The sequence below is a fragment of the Stegodyphus dumicola genome, chromosome X1, assembly GCF_044657685.1.
Source record: "Stegodyphus dumicola isolate Sdum_Otavi_A_Nest chromosome X1, ASM4465768v1".
NCBI lineage: Eukaryota > Metazoa > Arthropoda > Arachnida > Araneae > Eresidae > Stegodyphus > Stegodyphus dumicola.
In genome coordinates this window covers 250,403,354-250,426,712 of record NC_140780.1, presented here as the reverse complement: position 1 = coordinate 250,426,712, position 23,359 = coordinate 250,403,354, and the positions used below count along the sequence as shown (strand labels likewise).

The following is a 23,359-nucleotide window of genomic DNA, read 5'->3' as shown; positions in this document are numbered from 1 at the left end:
ATAACATAAAAACATATTAAAAAATATAAAATCCTGGCATGAAATGAGATAGGTAAAGCATTCTAATATTCTGATGATATTGATACCATTTGATGTTTTCCTTTTTTCTCAATGGCCACCAGAGGGTGGGACCATAGCAACCAATAAGAGAGATTTCTCCGCCTTGCAGAAACTGGTATGACTGCAAGACTGCTCTGTAAACAAAGATATTTGGCGGTGAATTTAAGATACGATTCCTATATTGAAAGCGACTACTATGTACACTACAGATAAAGAAGCGCGTTTGACGTTCTGTGAAACCTTGCGGAAGTACCACCGAGAAAATTAATGAGTATTTTCCGCGCTGTGTTTCATATTTATGAGGAGATGTGAAACGTGAGTATAAATCATAACCACGTGAACTTCGTTGTTTAACGTCCGAGTTTATTTTACAGATCAAGGACATTTAAAAAGATATGACGCATTTTATGCTGTATTGATTAAATCGCCTGTTACCTGCGAACCTGAGATAATTTTTCTATGAATGGCCGTATTGTGTCAGCTGCAGCTGTTACTTTTCTGTTGATTAAGGTGTTATCAAACCCATTGGAGAGAAATACTTTCTTTTTTTGCTCAGGTGAACTTCAGCAAACAGCATGATTACATATGCTCTGTTTCTCTTAGCTTTTGTTCAATTTCACAGTTGCGAAATTCAATACAAAAATGATATTTTATATTTTCATCGAGATCCAGATTGTTACCGAAATGTGGTAAGTATACCGCTAACCTTTTTCCTCATGGGAAATAAATTCTCGAGTGCTTAAAATAAGTGATGAAAAAGTTATCTTATGCAAGAAGCAGCATTAATTCTAATTGAATAAGGTATGCTTTTAAGGGGTTTGTTTATATCAGTTTATCTTAAATACGAAGAATAACAGTTCTGTAGATGAAAGTTTAAGATTAATCCCTGAAAATTAAATGTTTTTATCCTGCTTAGGTTTTTCTTCATTTTTAAATTTTAGAATTAGTTTTAATAAGCATATAAATAATCCTGCGATTAAACCATTAATAATTTTCAAAAAGTATATTCCTGATAAGGAAATATTTATATCTTGATTAGGTTTTCTTCATGTTTAAATCTCTGAAGCAGTTTTAATAAGCGTATACATAATTCTGAGATTAAACGACTAAGATTTTTTTTTTAAATATATGCCTTAAAATGAAGCATTTTTATCCGACTTAGTTTTTTTTTCATTTTAAATCTTGGAATCAGTTTTAATAAGCATGTAAATAATATTGAGATTAAACAGCTAATAATATTTTTAAAATATAGTTAAAACTTGTGATTAAGTTGGGATCTTTAAATATTTGAAAATGCCCTTTCTGCATGTTTTTTTTTTTTTTTTTTTTTAATTTTATTTTCTATATTATAATTTTAAAGAAAATGATTTCTTTCTCGTTTTTGCACGAGCATACGTAAAAATGCAGTAATAATGTACTGAATATCGTTTTCATGTAAACTGTAAAACAGAAAATCCAAAATATTAAGCTATTTTAGAGTTTCTGAATCTCGCCAATGGATGGCAGCACAAGCTGAGGCAATTTCGTTTTTCGTATCTGCTACATTGTGAAAAAGTTCCTAATAAGTTTAGTGGAGGGAGGGAGAGGACATGGTATGTTTTTCTTTCATTTTCCCCCTCTTCTCTTTCCTGTGATATATTTTTATTTCATTGTTAAACTACCTTAATTTGAGCTTCGTAACTATTTAAAAAATTATTTCATAATAATAATAAATATGTAAAGCTATTGTTCTGTTCTGGCTAAATCCGTTAAATGGTTGGATGAACTGGAAATACGTAGAATTTAGTCAGGCCCATTCCTGTGGGCTATGCAGCGAATGCTTAAATCCCTTATACCTGTGCTTGCTTTTAGCGGACTGTGTTTTTCCATTCCATTTATTTGCTTTAATGTTATAATCCTATAACATGCTAGAGTGTAAATAAGATAGATAGTCATATAAAATTAATAAAGGTAGCACATTTTTCTAGTTTTCTGCTGTAATCAAACTATAGCATTTTACTGTTCATACTTTCAGAAGTATTTCGTAAAGTCTTTGTTGTGAATTAGTGATAAATTTAATCCAGTAATCCTGCGTTCTTTTAAGTTCTGTCCATTCCTTTCTTGAAACCATCACCATCATTTTCGATCCATTAACTAAACTGGGTTTTCATAAATTAGCTTTATGGCAAAATATTTTACTAACACCCGTATTTCAAATTTCATAGTGATAAGGATAATATTGCCATCAATCTTATTTTATAAGCATGCTTTAATTATTTGCGAAAAAGTTTCTAGTAGAGTGATTAATTATTCAGGCAAGCAGAAAGAATTTGTTTTTCATTTTTTTAAAGCAATGAGAATTTCACAACCCGCATTTCTGCTCATTCGCTCAGAGATACTGCTGGTAATCTGAGCTAGGGACGGATGAGGCTATCGGGAATTCGGGAAATTTCCCAAGGCGGCCGGTGCATGTGACCCTGCTTTATTACCTAATATTGATGGCTTTAAAAGAAACATTAATCATAATTGTAGAATCATACAGCAAAACGATAAACTCCTAGGAAGAAACTATTTAATGATATATTAAAGAACTCGAAAAATAAACTAAATGTAACCGTATTAAACTTAACGACCTAACCCCATCGTCGAACAGAACTTCATAAGGATACCGACAGATTTGTGCCTTTATGTCAGGGCAGCACCTTTATGTCTCTACGAGGGATTGCCAACTTGAAAAGGTAGCACCTTTGTGTAAATTGGCGACTGTTCGCCAAAATTAAGACCTTCACATGAGTGTCCCGGCTGCCTTGATGAGAGTTGCTTCCCTAACGATACTAAACCTTCATAATGGTACCAGTACCATTTGCGTCTCAGGCTCCTTTTATCGAGTTACCTGTACAGGTTAGACCAACTCCATCCGCCCCTGATTTCACCCTTGATTATATGTTTTAACAAGATACATTTTTGGTTGATTCAGCAGTTATTAACATACAGTAGACCTATCGCCTATTTTGTTCAAATTTTCAGTATTTTTAAAAGCAGTCTAAACCCTGCAAAAATATACAGTTGTTTTGTTTTTCAAGGAAAGATTATACGGTGAAACACGCCAATGTAAAAATTAGGCAAAGTAAAACAAGTTTAGATTGGCATAGATTTTTGAATAAAACCGTATCGATTACGTTACCAACTGATATAGGTCCTTATTTTTCAGAAGGAAGAAATATACATTATCTTAAACATTGGTCTTCCTCGGGAGCAGAATGTTTTTGCTTTTGAAGAACCTATGCACGTTTTCGGCAAAACCGATAATTTTTGTACAATCTATGACTACATAAGGTTTCTCCTTTCTGAATTTTACTTACTAGCTAAATTGTACTGAATATCCTGCAAAACGTCGATTATCCGAACACTCTGTTTTCATTGTCAAATTAATGATATAGAATGAAACTGCGACATGAGGTAGCTAGCAAATTCAACAGAAGAAACTGTTGAAAATGAATACGATATTTACGGTAAGTTGAGTGCCCGCGGAAAACGCAAACCCAGTAACAAGATTTTGACGATTTTCGAATCCATATGCATTTCTAATAGAATACTTCAATGGAGAAAACGGTACTCAAGCAATGTACTTGACGTTATTACTAAAGTCGGGCGTGTAAGCAGCTTTAACAACTTCAGATGAAGATCTGCGAGGACCAACGGAGACAGACTTGCTAGGCCTGATAAATGATCCTCAGACCCATTAAGTACAGATGCTCAGAAATTAGTATTTGATTGGTACAGAAAATAGCTGTGAGGCGGCTGGAGTATATCGCACTATCGTACACAAATGAATGCCTTTCTTTTTAAATAAAAGAAAAGGACCGGAAATCCGAATTTTTTAAATTATTATTGGCTATAAAAATTTGTTAAACGGGTTAAAGGCGGTAAATATCGTTTGACCTGTCACCTGAATTTGGATAGTCGTGGATAATCGGCGTACGGGATAAAACCTATTCTAGTTCTTAGGTTCTGCTGAAAATTAAATTACTACTGAAGTTAATTAAAAAAACTTCGTAGCTCTAGATCATTGGAATATTTAGATTTTATTCTCCAACTTACGCACGCATTTATCATGCTGATAAATCTAGCAATTTTTCATTTAATACATTCTGTGATTTTTTTTTAAGTGTTTTGAAATAGGATTATTATAATTACCAAACCATCACGAAAGCACAATTGCATGAGTAAGCCATAACTGCCATGTAAAAAAAAATACTTTGAAAAAAATTTCACATACAATTTTTACTATCAATATTTTAAACATATGCTTAATTTATTTTATTTTAAAAATTTTATTACATTGTTATTATAATCCAAAAACATGTTAGAAAAATATTTATGAATGCCTAAATGCATTTAAATGACTATGACTAACTTTTAACTGAGAGGTTTTTTTTTTTTTTTTTTTTTTTTTTTTCCCTTCGTATTTTCCTCTATTTTAAACAATTAAAACTCTTTAAACTCAGAAAGAGTAATTGATGAAATAATTTGACTTTTTGTCATTAATAATCTGTGTTAAAAATATTATTTTGGGTTTGTCCTGTTAAACTATTAAAACTTTTTTTAAAAATACTAAAAAGTTGAATATCACAAGTATTGGTACTATTCCGTTTTGAGGACCATAAAAAAAATTGCAGCGAAAATGTATGCGCAAAAGCGCCAAATCTAGCAAACGTGCCCATTTAACAGCGCGCCAAATCTAGCAGACGCGCTGATTTCAGATTGCGTAAGTTTATATAGTTCTATATTTCTTAAAACACCATTTAAATACCAGTTTAATTTTTAAATCCTTTTTTGATATCCTATGGATTTAACAGTTTGGGAATTGCCCGTGAAGAAAAGTCTGCAATAGAATTATGGGTAAAGTGGCAGAATCATCTACTGCTTGACACGTTTTTAAGAATTGCACATACTCGGTATCCATGTACGCATCGACCTATTTTCACTTTCAAAAAAAAAATCTCAGAACTGCACAAAAATGGCACTTCGCACACCCTTGACCTTTATCTATGTACACATCGACGTATTTTCACTCAAAAAGTAAAAGAATATTGACAAAAATCCAATTGTTTTTAACCCTTGTAAAAAGCGGCAAACAAATAAGTGGGCGATTCTGCACTTTACCGAGAATTTTTTCAAAGAAAAGGCATCATTCATTATAGAAAATTATGTTTGAACAACCAACGAGATGAAATTATACTTTAGCGATAACTCGGTAGCGAAATAGCAATGCAGGCAGCCATTCAGTTATGGTTAGCAATTTTTATATAAATTATAATAATGATTTGAAATAGTCATTTACTCTTATGCTTCCATTCAGTAATGTTTAGCCTTTTTTATATAAATTATAATAATAAAAAAGTATTCATGAAATTAACTTTTCATCTAAATTTAAAACATCAATCTTAGATAGTTATTTACTACTATACTTTCTTTCTTGCGTTAGGGTTGCAGCAATTATTTTTGGCAGCACTGGCATCAACAATAGTTTGGCGATTTTTTACGGCCCTCAAAACCGAATAATAGCCAAATTTTTTTTTTAAATGGCACAACTTACTAAAAAATCAAATTAAGAATTTTGTTCAAATTGGAATAAAATAAAAACTAATGAGTCATCCATCCAAATGCTGATCAAGTATTTGATATTACAAATAATGATGTATATCAAGTTTAGGTTCGTTCTTTTAATCTAAAAATAAATTTTAACATTTTGGAAAGCTGAAAGTTTTTTATTATAATTCTTTGTTAACCTTGATACTAGTCTGCTATTCATAGTGTTTAATTATGCTGAGTGAACATGCAAATGCTCTTTTCACAAATGAGCAAATAACTTCTAACTTTTGTATGAAAGTGAGTAAAAACTTTCAATTAAAATTATTTTGATCCCCCCTACTGAAATTTCAAATACAGTGATGCAGATTATTAATAATAGGTACTGAATTACAATAACATAGACAGTTATACATTCAAAACTTGAATAAGAAATACAGTCAAAAGTCGTTAATTCGGACACCCATATTCCGGAATGATCTATAATCCGGACCTCAAAGCCACAAACTTTCTGCGCATGCGTCGCGTTGACGCATGCGTGTAAGACCTTTAGGGCTGCGAATATGCGTGTACGCATGCGCATAATACGTTTACGCATGCGCGTTTAATGTATAACGGACGGTATAAGCTAAGCTAAAATTATCTAATTCAGTTAATGTTGCAGATTGCGTGGTTCCTTAATCTTCGAATTGGATCCGGCTTATTATTTTTTGCAGACTGTTAGAGCAATTTTATAAAAGTAAGCTTGAACTTTCAATTATGTCAAAAAGAATTTCCGATATATATTTACTAATATGTAAAGGATCTACAAAGCGAAAGTATGTTTCGAAGTCCATTAAACAAAAAGTGGAATTGCTGCAAAAAAATGGATAAAGGATGAAACAGAGAGGTGATTTGTTTCTCTAACCATTCCGAAATCTGTTTATCAATTTCACGCTGCTCTGCGGGGGGGGAGGGGGGAAGCCGCGGCGCGCAATGAACTGGAAGTTGATCTGTCAGCACTATCCTCATCTTCAGGGCAGATGTTTTTATTTTATTTGGCTTATAATTCCTTACTAAATGTAGTACTTCATCTCGATGTACTCCGTCTTTGATATGATTTAAATCAAATTCCTCATTATAATTCTCTTCCGACAGTGAAAAAAGTGACACAGAGGTTATTGAAAACGAAAAAATTTCGATTGACAAATTAGTCGGTATTCTCGACACAGCAATTATAGGACTTGAACAGCGGAACTTTGTAACTGAACAAGAAATTATGTCTGTTTATAGAATTAAAGAGAAAGTATTATCACATAAAACGAAGCAACTTAAGCAACTTACATTGAAAGAAATGTTTAATAAAGTAAACAAATAAATACTAAGCATTTTTTTTTTTTTTTTTTTGTAAATTCTGATACTCTTTAGATCATAATTGTTCTTTATTTCATAAATTACGGTTTCATATTTTTAATTTTATAATTTCTGCATGCCATCTTACCAGATTTAAACTGATGATCTATAATCCGGAATCGCCGAAGTCCCCGACGAGTCCGGATTAACGACTTTTGACTATATATGTATTTAAATATATTTCAAAGTATATATGATATATTTAAAGGAAAAATTCTAGGCCAGCATCTGAAATTACTTCTTTGTAAAGAATTTATCCATTTCTTGTACATGTATCTTTGATATTTAGTGTAATATACATATCTAAACTGTTGTCTTTTGTCACTGAAAGAAAGAATGATATGATAAAAGTAGAGTTGATGTAAATGGAACTAACTTGTATATGATGCAACTTAACTTTTTAAAAATGGAAGAGACAGCAAACAACTAGAAGATTTTAAAATCTCAATAGTAGATTGAATTAATTAGATTATGGCAAAGCACTCAAGGGCTCTCTGCCTGTTTCTGAATTTGCCTCTCTCAGTGTTAACAGTTGGTGTTTGTCATGTACTCTGACTAGCATTCATTGTTGTTGTAGTAGCTGTTCTTGTGTCCATTTGTCAAATCCATATTTCATGGAAGATTGATTTCCCAGAGCCTTAAGGAGTTTGGACTCCTACTTCCATCCCAGTTTTGAGGGAGAGCATTCTGGGAAGTGGTCCATGGATTTCTCACCTCTCTCCCCTACCACCAAACTACACGAGAGGGCTTTCTGCTCACTATAAGTTTAGAGTGCCCCAATGCCACAGAGACACTATACAAACATCCATGTCTTCTCCGGGATTTGAACCCGGGGCCTTCAGTATTACAGTAGGCTTCCCTAACCACTTTACCATCTGGGTGATGGAGCATTTGAAAACCTGAAATAACAAAGTTCACTTAATTGCTAAGCCTTGCACTTTTTCTTAAATGTAAATTCTTCATGTAGGCTATCAGAATATGCCACAAAACTGCTCCTGAATCTCATTTGCAATGATATTTCAAAATTTAAAAAATCGCACTTTACTACAATCATTCTATTAAAAAAATGCTGAACAATATTTTCACTTTTCATCTTTTTACACTGAAGTGAAATTCTATTTAGACCTTTTTCATTAAATGCACAAAAAAGTTTTTTTTTTTTTTTTTTTTTTTTTTTTTTTTTTTTTTAGTGAGCAGGCACTTGCAACTTAATGCATTTGTCAGGAATGGCCAATATCCTTCATTCATTTAATTATATCATCACAAGAACATTGTCCAAAGTCCAAAGTGCACCACAGGAACAATTGAATTATATTTATGAGAAACAGGATGCTGCTTTCTGATAGAGAACATCCCAGGGGCTGGATTTGAGGGTCTCCCAATCTTCTTTCTCTATCACCAAAGGGCTCTTACTCGCCAGTGTTTTAAGTGCCCTCATGCCAAAAAACACTATACATTTATAAACATCCAAGCTTTCTTTGGAATTCGAACATGGTCCCACTAATACAACAGCCAACATTGCTAACCACTATACCAATCAAGGCAGCCATAAAATATATTAATTAAGCTGTTTTGTGAAAGCAAAATGCTTGCATAAAACACACATGTTCATGAAGTATGTTTCTTTCACCATGTTCATCACAATCCACAGTAGTTTTTGGATGATTTATATTATGTATGTATAGTAGTTACATAAGTATTACACATGTGCATAGTAGAATTTTCTAATAATGATATAAAAAATATTTAAAAAATGAAAAATGAAGTATTTGGACTATACATTTTATGTTCTGTTACAGAAATGAGTATTATGATAAAGTCAGTATAAAAAATACCATTTCAACAACACACAGAATCAAACTTATCACAATCAAAAAAGTATTAATGGGATACTTTGTGACTTTTGCATATGACTAACTATAATGTTAAATTTATGCATGCTACATATGTGCATATGTGCATTTGGCATTTAAATTCCTGTCTGTAATATTAGAATTGTATTTTATTTTATAATTGTCATGCTGAAAAATTTGTTTAATAAACTCAAATTATTCCAAACAGGAATAATGGTTTTCTTAGAATTGAATCAATTATCATAAAATCATCTCCAACACAGTCATCTCATCTTTCCCCTCCAATTTCTTCCTTTTTTGTTCAAAATCCATTTGTAATTTTTGCCTTCAGTCTGGTTTTTAAAGAAAATTGTAAGATTAAAATAAATTAAAGTAGAACAGTACGATTGGCTAGTCATATAAAAGATAATCCTGAACTGCTAGTGTTTTGCAGCCTTAAGCAGTTCATTATTTATGAAGTAATTTTTAAAAAATATGAAAAAAAGCACACACTTCAAGTTTAAAAAATGCATCAGCACACGCAGTCAAAGCCTCAATATTATCATAGGTTACGGTTCACTTTGCACAGACAAGGAATTAAGTAAGATAGTTACATAATTTTCAGATGTCAGAGCTTCAAGTTCATTATGCCCCCCTTTATTTTTCAATTTCTTTTATTAAATTAAAAATGAAAATTTCTTTCTTTCAGTAGTCATATATGGAATTTTCAAAATTTCCATACATATGAAATCTTCACCTCAGTTTCAATTCTAATAGTTAATACCTCAGTAAACAAAGTCATAGCTCTATGCTGAATTCATTTGTAGTACTGACTCATGAGTTCAGGAAGTAAATTCACATGTTCAAAAATAAAAACACTTTTGGAAAAAATTTAACAATCTTTCTGGAGGAAAATTTACACAGAAATCCTCAGAAGAATTTTGAAAGCAAAGAATTAACTTAGATTACTAACATGTTTCATAAGAGAAATATTATAACTTTAGGTGATACCACTTGATGAAGTTATAATATTAGAGAAATATTATAACTTTAGGTTTACCACTTGATGAGAAAGAATATGATTTAAGCACATGTGCAAAATCTCAGAGTAATGGAAAATGGTTACATTTATATAGAAACTTGCAATGGAATGAATTAGCTTTCTTGACTTGCATGGTGAATCACAGTCATATACTTTATCTGTATCATCTGCGTGTTAATATGCCCTGAGTATACGTAAAGTTTTTAAATCCATTGTTACCTTAACAAATTTCATATGATTACTTAATTTTTAGTTTATTAAAATTATAAGGTATTTCTGCTCTAGCACTTTTTAAAAGGAAATCATTATTAGTAACTTTTATACTGCATTATTTGTTAACATTTATTGAAATCAGGAGTAGAACCTTAGCTAAGATTCTTATTTGTGTAGTTGAAGAATCAAGGCTTTGTTTATTTAATTGAATACAATAAAACATACAGAAGCTATCTATCTGGCTAAGACAGTGCATCTTCATGGAGGACAATTTAAGGGAAATAAGTGTTTAATCTGTACATGAAGAAAACCAAAATACCCATACAGTCAACCCATTGGGATTAGAACCTGGGTCAGATTAACAGTGTTCAGCAATCCAATTTACTCTTCAGCTAGAAGTAGTTTGCTATTAATCTCTACTAAGATTGCTCTATTATCTTAAGATATTGTGCATGTGGTATTTTGTAGAGGTACATGCTACAATACTAAAGAAGAGAGTTACTTCCAAGAAACTTTTTTTTATGAATTGTTCCCAATATGCGTTTTCTTGTGATGCATATTAGTAACAATGGCCGTGGTTTCATAAAATTTGTGATTTCTTGCTTTCAGGTGCCCCTTCTCTTTATTATTATTAGGAAAGCTCTTGCATATTATGAAACTAATTTCTATGATCCTTGAAAACTTCTATACAGAAAATCTTCCATTTTTAATTTTATAAGCAATGGCAGATCTAAAAAAATGGGAGCCTCATTTTACCTGAACTTATGGGAGATCCTCATATTAAGACACTGAGTATATTTCCTTAAAACTCTTGGTAAATGAGAAAATAGTGTTTGGACAATGTGTAAATCAAAAGGTAAACATGTGTAATCTATAATGTAAACACTGAGTAACTAAATGTTTGAAGTACTTTCATTGTGCCAAGATATATGCCATATGTTTCACATGCATTTGTGTTTAAGTCAAGTTATAGGTAACCCCTCAATTTAGTAATATGTTTATATGTTTGTAAACTAAATCAGGACTACCTAATTTCAAGAATTAGGAAGGAAGGAATTTGTATACTTAATTCCATTAGAAAACTTTATTTCATTGTAATGATTTATTCTTGTTCAATACCAAGAGGGGAATTAAAAGAATATGTTAAATGCTAAAGCCGCATATTAATTTTTTTCAGGCAATGTAATTAGTCTGTAATATAAATACCAAGTAACATCATTAATTTGTAATGTAAATACTGTATAACTAAGTCCCATGTGTTTGAAGTGCTTTCAGTGTGACAAACATCACGTCATACTGAATTGATCAATACCATATGTTTTTTTTTTTTTTTTTTTTTTTACGTTCAAGGTCAGTTTGTGGTTATTATGTATATACGTTTAAGTTACACACAATTTGACAATATATGTGTATTAAACTGAATCAAGATTACACAGTTTCAAGAATTATGAAGAAATCAATTTGTATTCTTAATTTCATTGTAAAAAATATATTTTATTGTAATATTTTATACTTGTTTGATACTGTACAATGAGTTTAACAGACTATCTTAAATGATATGTCACTTTTTTTTTTTTGTTTCAATTACACTTTTATGCTGAAGTTTTATTATTCTTATTGTTGTCTTAAATTTAACTTTCATATTCTTATTTTATACCTAAAATTATTTGACACAGACTTTTCTTTACAGACATTGTTAATATCAAGCAAAGGTTATCCTGTTCAGGATTACACAGTTCAGACAAAAGATGGTTACTTACTCTCTGTACAAAGAATACCTCATGGCAGAGGTAATAAAAAACAAAATAAGCCAGCAGTTTTCCTGCAGCATGGTCTTTTATCTTCTTCTACTGACTGGGTTATGAATTTTCCTGAGCAAAGCTTAGGTGATATATTTTAATTAATTTTTTTTCTTTATGGTATGTACTAGTCATTTTTTGTTTTGTATGCTTTGAGACTAATATAGTTCATAATAATAAAAAGGATTTCCTCCTGTCTTTCAGGATTCATTTTGGCTGATGCAGGATATGATGTTTGGCTTGGGAATATTCGAGGCAATACATATTCAAGACGCCACATTAAGTATACTCCAGATATGAAAGAATTTTGGGCTTTTAGGTCTGCATGTTTATTTTAATCAGAATATTATAATGTATGAGAAAGTTAAAAAAGTAAACTGAGCACATGCTTTTAAAAATTTTTAGATGCCCTCATACAAACTTGTAATCAGGGTAATAGGTTAAACGTTCCTAAAAATAATATTGCTTTGCAATAAATCTTCTCCCAAAGTCATTCTTTGCTACCTTGTAACTTCAGATACAATAAGAGAAATTTATTGAAGAAAAAATAAATGATTAAAAAATGTAATGAATTTTTCGTTTGCATAATATTTAAAAATATTCTAAAATACAAATTTGTACTTTTTTATATTTAATTATATTAATATGTACATTTTAAGTGAAATAATTTTTAAATGTAATAATATTCAGATCAATTTAGCTTTTTAAAAATGGTTTTAATTTTAAATATTTGCAACATTAAAAAATCAGACTTATTAAGTAATTTCTGTTATAGTTTTGATGAGATGGCAAAATATGACTTACCTGCTATGATTGACTTTGTGTTAAATACTACAGGACAAAAACAGTTGTATTATGTGGGTCATTCACAAGGTACAACTTCTGCATTTGCATTACTATCTGAAAGCCCAGAATATAATAAAAAAGTAAGTTAGTTGTTAATACTAGCATCCAAGATTTGCTATATAAGAACTTTCAATATTTGAGTTGTCATAAAAATCTTCATTGTTATCTTACTCAGATTATGCTACTTTTATTTATTTATATACCTATGTGTGTGTATTTTGTGAAGTTCTTTAAATTGAAATATTTTTATTCATAAGAAGACAAGTGGGTTTGAGACGAGTGTTAAATAAGATAATAGAGTGTATAATTAATAGAAATGTGGAGAATATAAGTATTTTAATATTTTTAAACTCATGGAATTACTTTACATATCTCCATTTTAATATCGTATGTCTATCATAGGTCCCTGTTTAAATGATTTACATATCTGAGAAAAACTATAACATGACAAGCTAAAGAAAACAGTGTAGGATTTTAGCCCATAAGTGATAATATGAATGCTAACAAAAAAGTAAGTTCTTCAAAAAGTAAATTCAGAATAGAGGGTTGAAGTTATAATCAACATTGTAATTTTATAAGTTTAAAAACCTATTGCTTTCTTCATAATTAGTTCTGCCTTCAAATATAGGTGAGAGGCATTAGAAGAGAACATTGGTACTGTTCTGTTATCAGGACTGGATTCAGAAATGTATGTATATATGTAAGTATGAATGTTTGTGTATATGTACAATACATACCTATGTGCATAAATTCATGCATTTTTTTATCTGGTCCAGATAACAGAACAGTACCAGAACAATTTTTAAAAAATTATCACCATAGGAGCAACACATTAATTTCAGAATATGAACACTATGGTATTTTAGAGAATGTAGTATAATCCAAGTAGATATACAGTTAAAGCTCTTCTAGATATTTTTAGAGTATTTAAGAAAAAGTAATGATAAAAGTATAAGTTTGGAGCAGTTGTATTATTGCATTTTGAGTAAGTTGCATTTATGAGACTAACTAGTCATTTAAAATTTTAACAATTAAAAGTGAAATTGTTGTTGCTTATTTGGTTCCACATTTGTTGTAGTGTGGTAGCTTCTAATTAGTTCCTTGATGAAAGTAAAGACTAATGTACTAACTATGCAATATCAGGATTTCCAGTATTATTCTTAAACTGAATCATATTAGAGAGAGAAAACATTTGGTATAATTAAAAAAATACTGTGTGTATGTAAAATTACTTATATGTAATGCCTCTTAAAAGGAACTAACATATGGCAGTGAAGCTAATGTTCGTAAAAAGAAGTAGGATATTGAATGAACCATCCTTGAAAAATATTATGTAAGTTTCAGTAACATGCTAGGAACAAAAAATTTTATGACTTAAGGAAGAAATATAAAATAAGATTTTCAGCGTGGTTGCAAATGTGTAAACATAGAGACATGTAAATTATTTATTATGTTAATGAAAGTAATACAGTCAAAAGTCGTTAATTCGGACACCCATAATCCGGAATGATCTATAATCCGGACCTCAAAATCTAAAAAGTTTCTGCGCATGCGCCGCGTTGACTCATGCGCATAGGCGTTTACGCGTGCGCGTAAGACCTTTTGACTGCGCATATGCGTGTGCGCAAGCGCAGAATACGTTTTTGCATGCGCGTTTAATGTATAACGGACGGTATAAGCTAAAATTATCTAATTATCTATTTCAGTTAATGTTGATGATTGCGTTGTTCCTTAATCTTCGAATTGGATCCGGCTTATTATTTTTTGCAGACTGTAAGAGCAATTTTATAAAAGTAAGCTTGAACTTTCGATTATGTCAAATAGAATTTCCGATGCTGGAGCTCCCGAAGGATCTACAAAACGAAAGTATGTTTTGATGTCCATCCAACAAAAAGTGGAATTGCTGCAAAAAATGGATGAAGGCATATCCTTTGTTTATCTAACCGTTCCGAAACTGTTTATCAATTTCACGCTGCTCTGCGCGGGGGCGAGGAGGGGGAACTTCGCGGCGCGCAATGAACTGGAAGTTGATCTGTCAGCACTATCCTTATCTTCAGGGCAGATGTTTTTATTTTATTCGGCTTATAATTCCTTGCTAAATGTAGTATTTCATCTCGATGTACTCCGTCTTTGATATGATTTAAATCAAATTCCTCGTCATTATAAATATCACGAATACAAATCAAATAATTTTCTGGTTGCAATTTTCTAATTTCGACTATGCGTAATGTTTGCTTTACGCATGCGCGCGTTGAAAGAAATGTTTAATAAAGTAAACAAATAAATATTAAGTTTTTTTTTTTTTTTTTTTTTTTTTTTTTTTTTTTTTTTTTTGTAAATTTTGATACCTTTTAGATCATAATTGCTCATTATTTTATAAATTACGATTTCATATTTTTAATTTTATAATTTCTGCATTTCTAATTTTATAATTTGGTATATTAAAAGGAGAGGAGTAAGATTGAAAATTATGTTTTCTGAATTCAAAAAAACTTTTTAATACTCAGAGCTGGTGTTAACTTATCCAATTCATTAGTGGTTAAATGGGCAAAATCGCTGATAACCAATAATTTCAGCTGTTCTTAAGTTTCCTTGCAAAATGGCTGCATGGGATTTATATTATCTTCAGAAAAGAAGTGCTACTATTAAAACTAGACAAAACTTATTGTTGCTTCTATTTTACTGAAAGTGATGTACATTTTTTTTTTTTTTTTTTTTTTTTTCCCCCACTTCATGAATATTTCTTCCCAGTCCATCTCAAAAAACTATTTCTTTTCTATGTAATTTATAAGCCACTGTTGTCAAATAAAGTCATGTTATTTGATTATATAAGAGCCTATGATGAATACCTAACTAAAGAAAGAGATGCTTTGATGGAGAACTTTCTAATGCAAACTGGCTCATGTTCACAATACACATGGAGAAAATCATGAAACCATCTGTTCTAATCTGTGTATTCACTAACTGGGATTTAAACTCAGGTTGAACTAATTAGCACTCACTATTCTTCACCATTTGGCCACTTGTGGGTCCAGTGTTCAAGAAAGAAAAGAAAAAAAAGTTCATTAATTTGATTGATCAAAAAGTTTCCAGAAAACCTGAAAAATCAACAAATTTGATAAAACCAAGAAAAGAAAATAAATAAATAAGCAACATTACTTAATAATACCAAGAATTTGGCAAATTAAAATCAAGCATTGGATACTTATTATATTTAACTACATGTAGATTTTCTATACATAAGTTGTTTGTTCAAAGTGGCAATAAGTTGTCTTTAAAAAGGCATATCTGTTTTATGGTATTGATTAAACACAATTTGTAATATTTGGTATGGAATATATAGAATCAATGTGTTTGACATGTTATATTTAATACCTATTTAACCACGAAAATTTGAATGATGTCATGTTAATAGAGAGGCAAAAAGTTAAAACTGCAAAATAACATTTATTATGTGGTTTGATTCAGGCAATGAAACCTGCAAACTTATGGATATTTTTGAAGCTTTTCCATACATAATATGCAAAATATTAAGCATGTGGAGATTCCTTTCAATTTTATCCATACAGATGCTATTCATTTATGCTATTTTTAATTCCAGGAAGTTTATTTGTCTTTTTGGATCTACCGCATTGAATTTTTTCTCTGTCTCTGTCAAAAAAATTAACAGTTCTCAGTTGATCATTGGTACATCATTTTGCCGCAAAACTTTGTATGAAAAAAGCGCCAGATAATATACAGTTACATTTTGCATTTTAGCTGTTTAATTATCTTTTCTTTTCTTTGGGAGGGGGCATTTTTTTATATGTAATAAATCTAGTTTTTTAAATGCTAGCCTTTTATCAAGCAAAATATAGTTTCTTTTTTCTATCTTTATCACACTCAGTGCGTGTTTGTTCCAGGCTATGCTTAATATGCACTCAATTAAAAAAAAAAAAAAAACTAATGTACAGAGGAGCTTACGTAAAATACAAAGCAACGTCGAGCATATTCCATCACGCCTTATTAGTATGTATATAAAGCGGTAGATGACTCAAGCAAAATCACTTTTCCAGTGCAATACTTTTCCGATACCAAATTTACTCAGGTTGCTTTCAATGACATGATCTCCGATTCTACACTTCTTATACTGGGGGGAGGCAAGATTAAAGTCAAGCACGTTGAATGGTTATCAAGCAACGAATAATGACCGGAAAAAGTTCTACAGCTATATTTACATGAACCCTATTACAGTTTACCCACCAGATCAGCCAACACATGTTAGCATACGTTGACAATTTAGTGATAAAATTGAACATTTTTCTAATTACAAGTATTCCTATGACCCTAGAGGTAAAAACTGAACTATCTTCCAATCATTTCTCGGTTTTGGTCAAGAATGTGATCCGAAGATCAAGGTATTTAGTAATAGGATCAGTAAAGAAATAAAACTTAGGACTGAAGAATATAAGAAAGACAGAATTTATAGCCTCAGTTTTTTCCAAGACAGTTCCATCAGAAAGTTCGCAAATCTCAGAAGAAAGGCAACATGTAACAAATTTCTTGCAGTTTGGAAATAAAATTGTCTGTTCCGATGAAGAACAGCTCTAAATTTTAGCTTAACCATATGAAGAAACAATTCTCTCCAAATACTGATCCTGCGGATTCTATCCTCATCGATCACGTGAACAATTTAATCGAAGAATGGCTCAATTTGACTGTGAGAATAATACAGGGTGTTTCTAAATGAATATCGGGATTTTAACGCTTTGTAGTGTTTATAACGTAAAACTTAAAATTATAATTAATACATGAAATGAAAGAGCAATTCAAACAGTTATACCTACAAGCTTACAAAATTCAGCGTGAGCACCTTTCGTCACACGATACACATCACGTCGAAAACCTTTGGTTCAACACTGACCCTTGCTTGTCATGTACTCTTCTCTTTGCAAAGGCAGCCGTTATTTTTAAACTGATGATACCATCTACGGATGTTATTATCACTTGGAAGATCACATCTGAACTTAATTCGAAATGCACGTTGCACAGTAACTACAGATTCAACTTTGCAAACTGCAAAACACAAAAAGCTCTCTGTTCAGTAGTCGCCATTTCTGCAACCAGCGCTTTCTGACACTGCCGCGTACCAATAAACAGAACTGTTTGAGTTGCTCTTTCGTTTCATGTATTAATAATGATTTTAAGTTTTACGTAATAAATACTTCAAAGCGTTAAAACCCCGATATTCATTTAGAAACACCCTGTATTATAAAATATATGATTACATACATGAAAAATACGATTTTGTCACAAATTATGCATAAGAAAAGCACCAAACGACGACAGGATTATAAATAACCTACCACGTAATCTCCCTAGGAATACGATCCCGAATTACTTTACAAAATTACTTTACGCCTACTTTACAAAATTATACTTCTCTCGACCATGCAGAAGGCTGAATAGTTTCTTATTTCCAATGCTCGGAAAGTACCATACAATACTAGATGGTTTTCGGCCGATTAGCCTTCTATCGGGACTTGTAAAATTAATACAAAGACTAATAGTCCAAACCTGATTTGCTACCTGAAGAACAATAGGACATTAGGAAAGAGCCTAACAAACATTTGACATTAGGAAAGAGCTTAACAGAACAAAACAACGCAAACTGAATTCTTAAGTTCGGCTATTCATAACAAGAAAGGCTCTGCACTCGTTACGCTGAAAGTGGCGAAAGACTATGCCTGACATAACGGACTGATTTATAAATTACTTTCTGAATTTCAGCATAGAAATTACTTTGATGGTCAAGTCCTTATTAGATTAGCCTAGCGACCGCCGAGCAGTGAAGTCACTGAACACTGGTAATTGGGTTCGATTCCAGGCGAACGGGCTCGCTGCACGGTCATTTTCATGGTTTTCACCGTGTATGACGTGGATATGAGACTTTTTCCTTAAAAAGTCATCCACAAAGACCAAATAACCAAATAAACCAAACCAAACTTTCCTAAATTAACATACCTTCGATGTTAAGGTAAATGTCAATTTACAATTCAGAGTTACTATGCCAGAGTTCCGCAAGGTTCCTGCTTAGGTCCGGCATTCTAGTTATTTTTGCAGATTTTCCTAAGGTAGGAAATGACTATTATGAGGACCTATCCCAGGGATTCTCAAACAAAGGAAATTTCCCCCTTGGAGGGGAATGATTACATTTGGTCAAGTTTTGGTATTTATCAATATTTTCTATATTTTTTCTTATTTAATTTATAAAACACATACAAAACTAATTGAAATTTAAATAAATGTATATGTATTTTTCGAGTCTGGGAAAGGAAGAGGTGTGATCCTCTAGCAGTGACGAAAGGGGTACGTGGTGCAAAAAAAAAAAGGTGAGAATCAATGTCCTAGCCCGTTACGCGGGTGACATCGCTATTGTGGTTAAATCTACTGTGCCCAGATTTTTGTTTGCCACATTCTCGAAATTGAATGACGTAAAGCAAATGACGTTTATCCATTTGCATAACTTGAAGCATATCCATAAATTGATGCGAATCGCAACTTTTAATCGTGAGAAGATGCAAAATGGATCGTCCAATTCAGAGAAAACAAACGAGGAAATCCCGAGAGTAACTAGTCAAGAATCGGGGGGGTGTTGTAATCTTAAGGCACAATCTCAAGTGGGATTTCAATATTAAATCTAGCGTTAGTGGAGAAACCTCTGTGATTCAGCTGCTCATGCCTGTAATTGGATATAGACCTATTTGAGATCTCAGGAGCAAAGGGACACTTTATATCACTATTATCCAACCAATTTTATGCTGCGCCTTTCCATCTTGGGCAGCGGTTTTTCCAGCTGATATTAGTAATATGCAATTAATCCAAAATAAAGTATTAAAAATTATTACCAGTGCCTTTAAATTATTATCTAAATTTATGCTGTGAGGTGTTATCGATGAGCCATGTTATCCAAGTAGCCATAAAGGCTGTAAATTATATTCGATCGCATGCGCTTTCGTACCGACAGTTTAAGGAATTCCTAATACAGGCGAACATCGTCTTTTACACATAAGTGATTCCTGAAAATGCGTGCAAGTACCGAATGTTTGAAAGTAGAGGGATGTTAAAAAAAAAGCCATTAAAATTTGTATTTTAAAATTTTTATTTATCAGCATACTTGTCAAGAGTCAGTTGAATACCACCCATCAGCTTCTCCTTCCTTACTTTCACTATGTATTTCATTTAATTCTTGTTCAAAAGTATTGTTACGGATTTGGTATTTAAATAGCTAATGTTAGTTGAATTATAAATTAAATTGTTTTATTCCCCGTGCAGTGCAGCGCGTGATGAATATTAAAGCAAAGCCGGAAACTTAAAAATACAAGAGCACGTGCATTTAATATTTAATAAATAAATATCTCTTTTTGATATCGAGAAAGTTCCAGAAAATTCTCGCGCACGATTTAAAATCTTATAAAAGGAGGAAAACCTCTCAATTCAATTGTTAGTTAGTTTGTTGTTGTTTTAAGAGTTTGTTTAAAAAACTGCTCTTGTTGAGTGTAGCGAATTCGCAGATTAGCTTTCTCTAGCTGTTTTGAATTAAGTTCTCTTGAACGTTTGAGTAGTTGTACGAATATCTGGGGAAATTTAAGCATATTTGTTGTGATAATAATAAATTTTGTTCATTTTTCATCGGATTTGTGCATTTAATTTCAAACGAACCCGTACGCACGCAAAAGTATTCATTTGATAGAGGTACTGATGAGATTGAATCAACTCATTAAATTCTTCGTTGTCGACTTGCAAGTTTAGTTCATTCATTAGGCTAACTCTCAACTATGACACTTTCAGAAGTTTCTTCAAAATTTATAAAATCACTCGTCATTGTGGGCATAACTGTTTTCAGAAACATTCATTGTTGACTGTTTTACTTCAGCCCGCGAGTCTCCAGTACTGTTTATTGCGTTCCATACATTCCAAACATCTCTAGGTCCATCTTCCCTGCCAGTTGCTTTGATGACCTGATGCATTATTATCTTCATGTAATATCGTTTAAACGTAACTATCACTGTTAAATTCATAGGCTGCAAGAGGCAGGTAAGAATTAGAAGGAAAGAACACAGCATTGGTTTCTGGATATCAATTTGGCAGAGATTTTGAGTGCCCTGGATCGCTGTCTAAGAATAAATAATGCTTTAAACTGCAAGTTCTTATCTTTACAATATTACTCAACTGCCAGTTCGAAATGAGAAATGAACTAATCGTCAAATATTAACGCAGCAACATGCTCTACAGCTTGTCTTTCTTCTTTCTGGTTTTGTTTGGTTTATTTAATGATGGGAAAACACTTGAAGGCTTTTTGCCTAAAGGGTAGGTGACATGCCTTCCTGGAGGACTTCCATTTATGGTAGGGAAAATAATAAAGGGAACTGACTTCCATTTATGTTGCACAATCTCGGCATGAAACTAATTGATTTACAGTGGAGTGACGAATTGAAACGCATTTTTCGAAACATCAGAATCAAAAACTGATTTTTATAATACTTACATAACAAATTTTTTTTAATTTGCGAAATCTGGTCCAAAAAGTTGTATGTGCTTTTGAATCAACTTATGTCATAAATCACGGGCGCCTTAATTGGCGAAAACCTGCAACATCATTTACGATAAGCAAATGCATATAATGAGATCAACTTGAAAAAACTAGTATATGAAAGAAATGAAACAAATATCGCACTGAATTATATAATTGCTATTCGATTGTTTTATTGATTATTACTGTTATAATTATTTATGTGTAGTCATATATGTTTAGCTGTTCTATTGTTAATTTATGAATGATAATAAAAAATTTTTAAAAACGTATTCTGTTTGAAATTTTCACCTAAAAAATTTATATATTTATGTACAATGTGGCCGGCCGAAATAAAATGCATTTCCAAGGCGGGCAACAACTTCTAGACCTGTGACACAACACGTTTGGCATGCTATGCAAATACAATTAGCTATCGAATACAGAAATTCAAATCGTCACAAAACACCCAAATTGTAGAACGCTTTGCAGAAAGTATGGTGCGCATTGTCTGCAGAATATTTCCAGAAGCTTGTGAACTCCATGCCCAATCTTATTGTTGCAGTCCTTCGCTTCCGTAGTGTTTCCTAACACTTGAATGTACGAGGGGCAATCCCAAAAAAAAGGTCTCCTATTTTCTGGGGACGTAGAGAAAGTTTTAATACGGTTGTTGGCAACACTGTTGTGAGTGGTGCCTTTTCCGCTACCACATAAGCACGCAGGCGCTTCGCTCGGATGCTCAGTCTTGGCTTGGCAGCCATTCGAAATGGAGCTCCCGATAAACGTTACCGCCAGGTGCGAAGTGCGGGCAGTTATTCGATTTTGAACGCAAAACGCGTTAAACCGGTTGAAATTTACCGCCTATTGACGGAAGTGTATGGACAGTCGTGCATGGATGTCAAAAACGTTCGCAAGTGGTGTAGAGAGTTTCCAGCCGGTCGTACTGAAATTCATGACGAAGAAAGGAGCGGGAGGCCGTCAATTGCCGACGAGACAATCGCGAAAGTTGAGTGAAAAGTTATGTAAGTATAACTCAACTGTTCGTATTCGTTGAGTTCCGCGATTGTTGAGTTCGTAAAATGCGTAAAGATCGGAGGATCATCTGGATGCTCCTGAAGCTCCTCAACACTTCCTGAAGGGCATGGCGGCAAGCTGGTATGACATGGGCATTGTAAAACTGCCACAGCGTCTACAAAAATGCATCGACCGAAATGGCGATTATGTTGAAAAATAAAGCATTCTTCAATCTTTAAAGTGATGTAGCAATTATAGAAAATAAACGGTTCTTTGTATATCTAAAAATATAGGAGACCTTTTTTGGGGGGGGATTGCCCTCGTATATACTGAAAGCAAAAGTGGAAAATCTCTATAAGGGGGGAAAATAGAAAGTATGCAGTCAAGAAAAAACAGTTACGTGCATTCTAAATATATGTGATGGGATATTTAAGCCAGAAAACTCCAGATAATCAGAGAGAAAATAATACATAAACAAGCTACAAAAAGACAACTAGAAACTAATTAGGGAGATGTACCTTTTAAGATTTACCGAAGTTAACAAATCTAATTAAGACACAATAACACGCCGAATAAATACTAATTCAGAAGTCAAACAACAAAAATCAGCGTTATACCTACAAAATTTTCACATTCCTGTGAAATTTTCACAGGACTTTCAGTCCTGTGAAAATTTTGTAGGTATAACGCTGATTTTTGTTGTTTGACTTCTGAATTAACAAATCTATTTAATGCTTTATTCTTCGATAACTGAGTTTGAGCAGTATGCTTACTTATATATGTACAGTAACAGATATTTCAGAGTAATATTACATATGTTTTATAAAAAGATAAATTTAAGTCAGTTTTATATATGAAAAGTAGTAATATTTACCAAATCGCATAAATAAGTTTTAAATTTAGCTGATTATTAATACAGGGTGGCCCAAGATATACCGAACCCAAAGCAAGTGCATAGTATATGAACTGTAAGGTTATGCTATACAAGTAGATGAAAGACAAGGTCAATGTATTTAGCTCGCTGCATGGCATTTGAGAT

General features: G+C 32.2%; 1 protein-coding gene across 3 annotated transcripts in view; it reads left to right on the top strand.

The window, feature by feature from the left end:
* The first annotated feature begins 217 nt into the window (after window positions 1–217).
* Window positions 218–23,359, top strand: part of LOC118186152 (gastric triacylglycerol lipase-like) — a 34,105-nt gene continuing 10,963 nt past the window's right edge. Inside the window, exons 1-4 of one of the 3 annotated variants that reach the window (XM_035356203.2) lie at window positions 218–375; window positions 11,801–11,996; window positions 12,114–12,228; window positions 12,685–12,835. In XM_035356203.2, coding sequence (XP_035212094.1) covers window positions 11,972–11,996; window positions 12,114–12,228; window positions 12,685–12,835 — 291 coding nt within the window. In that variant the 5' untranslated portion in view covers window positions 218–375; window positions 11,801–11,971. Of the gene's footprint in view, window positions 376–410; window positions 750–11,800; window positions 11,997–12,113; window positions 12,229–12,684; window positions 12,836–23,359 lie in introns of those variants that run through there. The other 2 variants (XM_035356204.2, XM_035356202.2) reach the window with 2 other exon arrangements.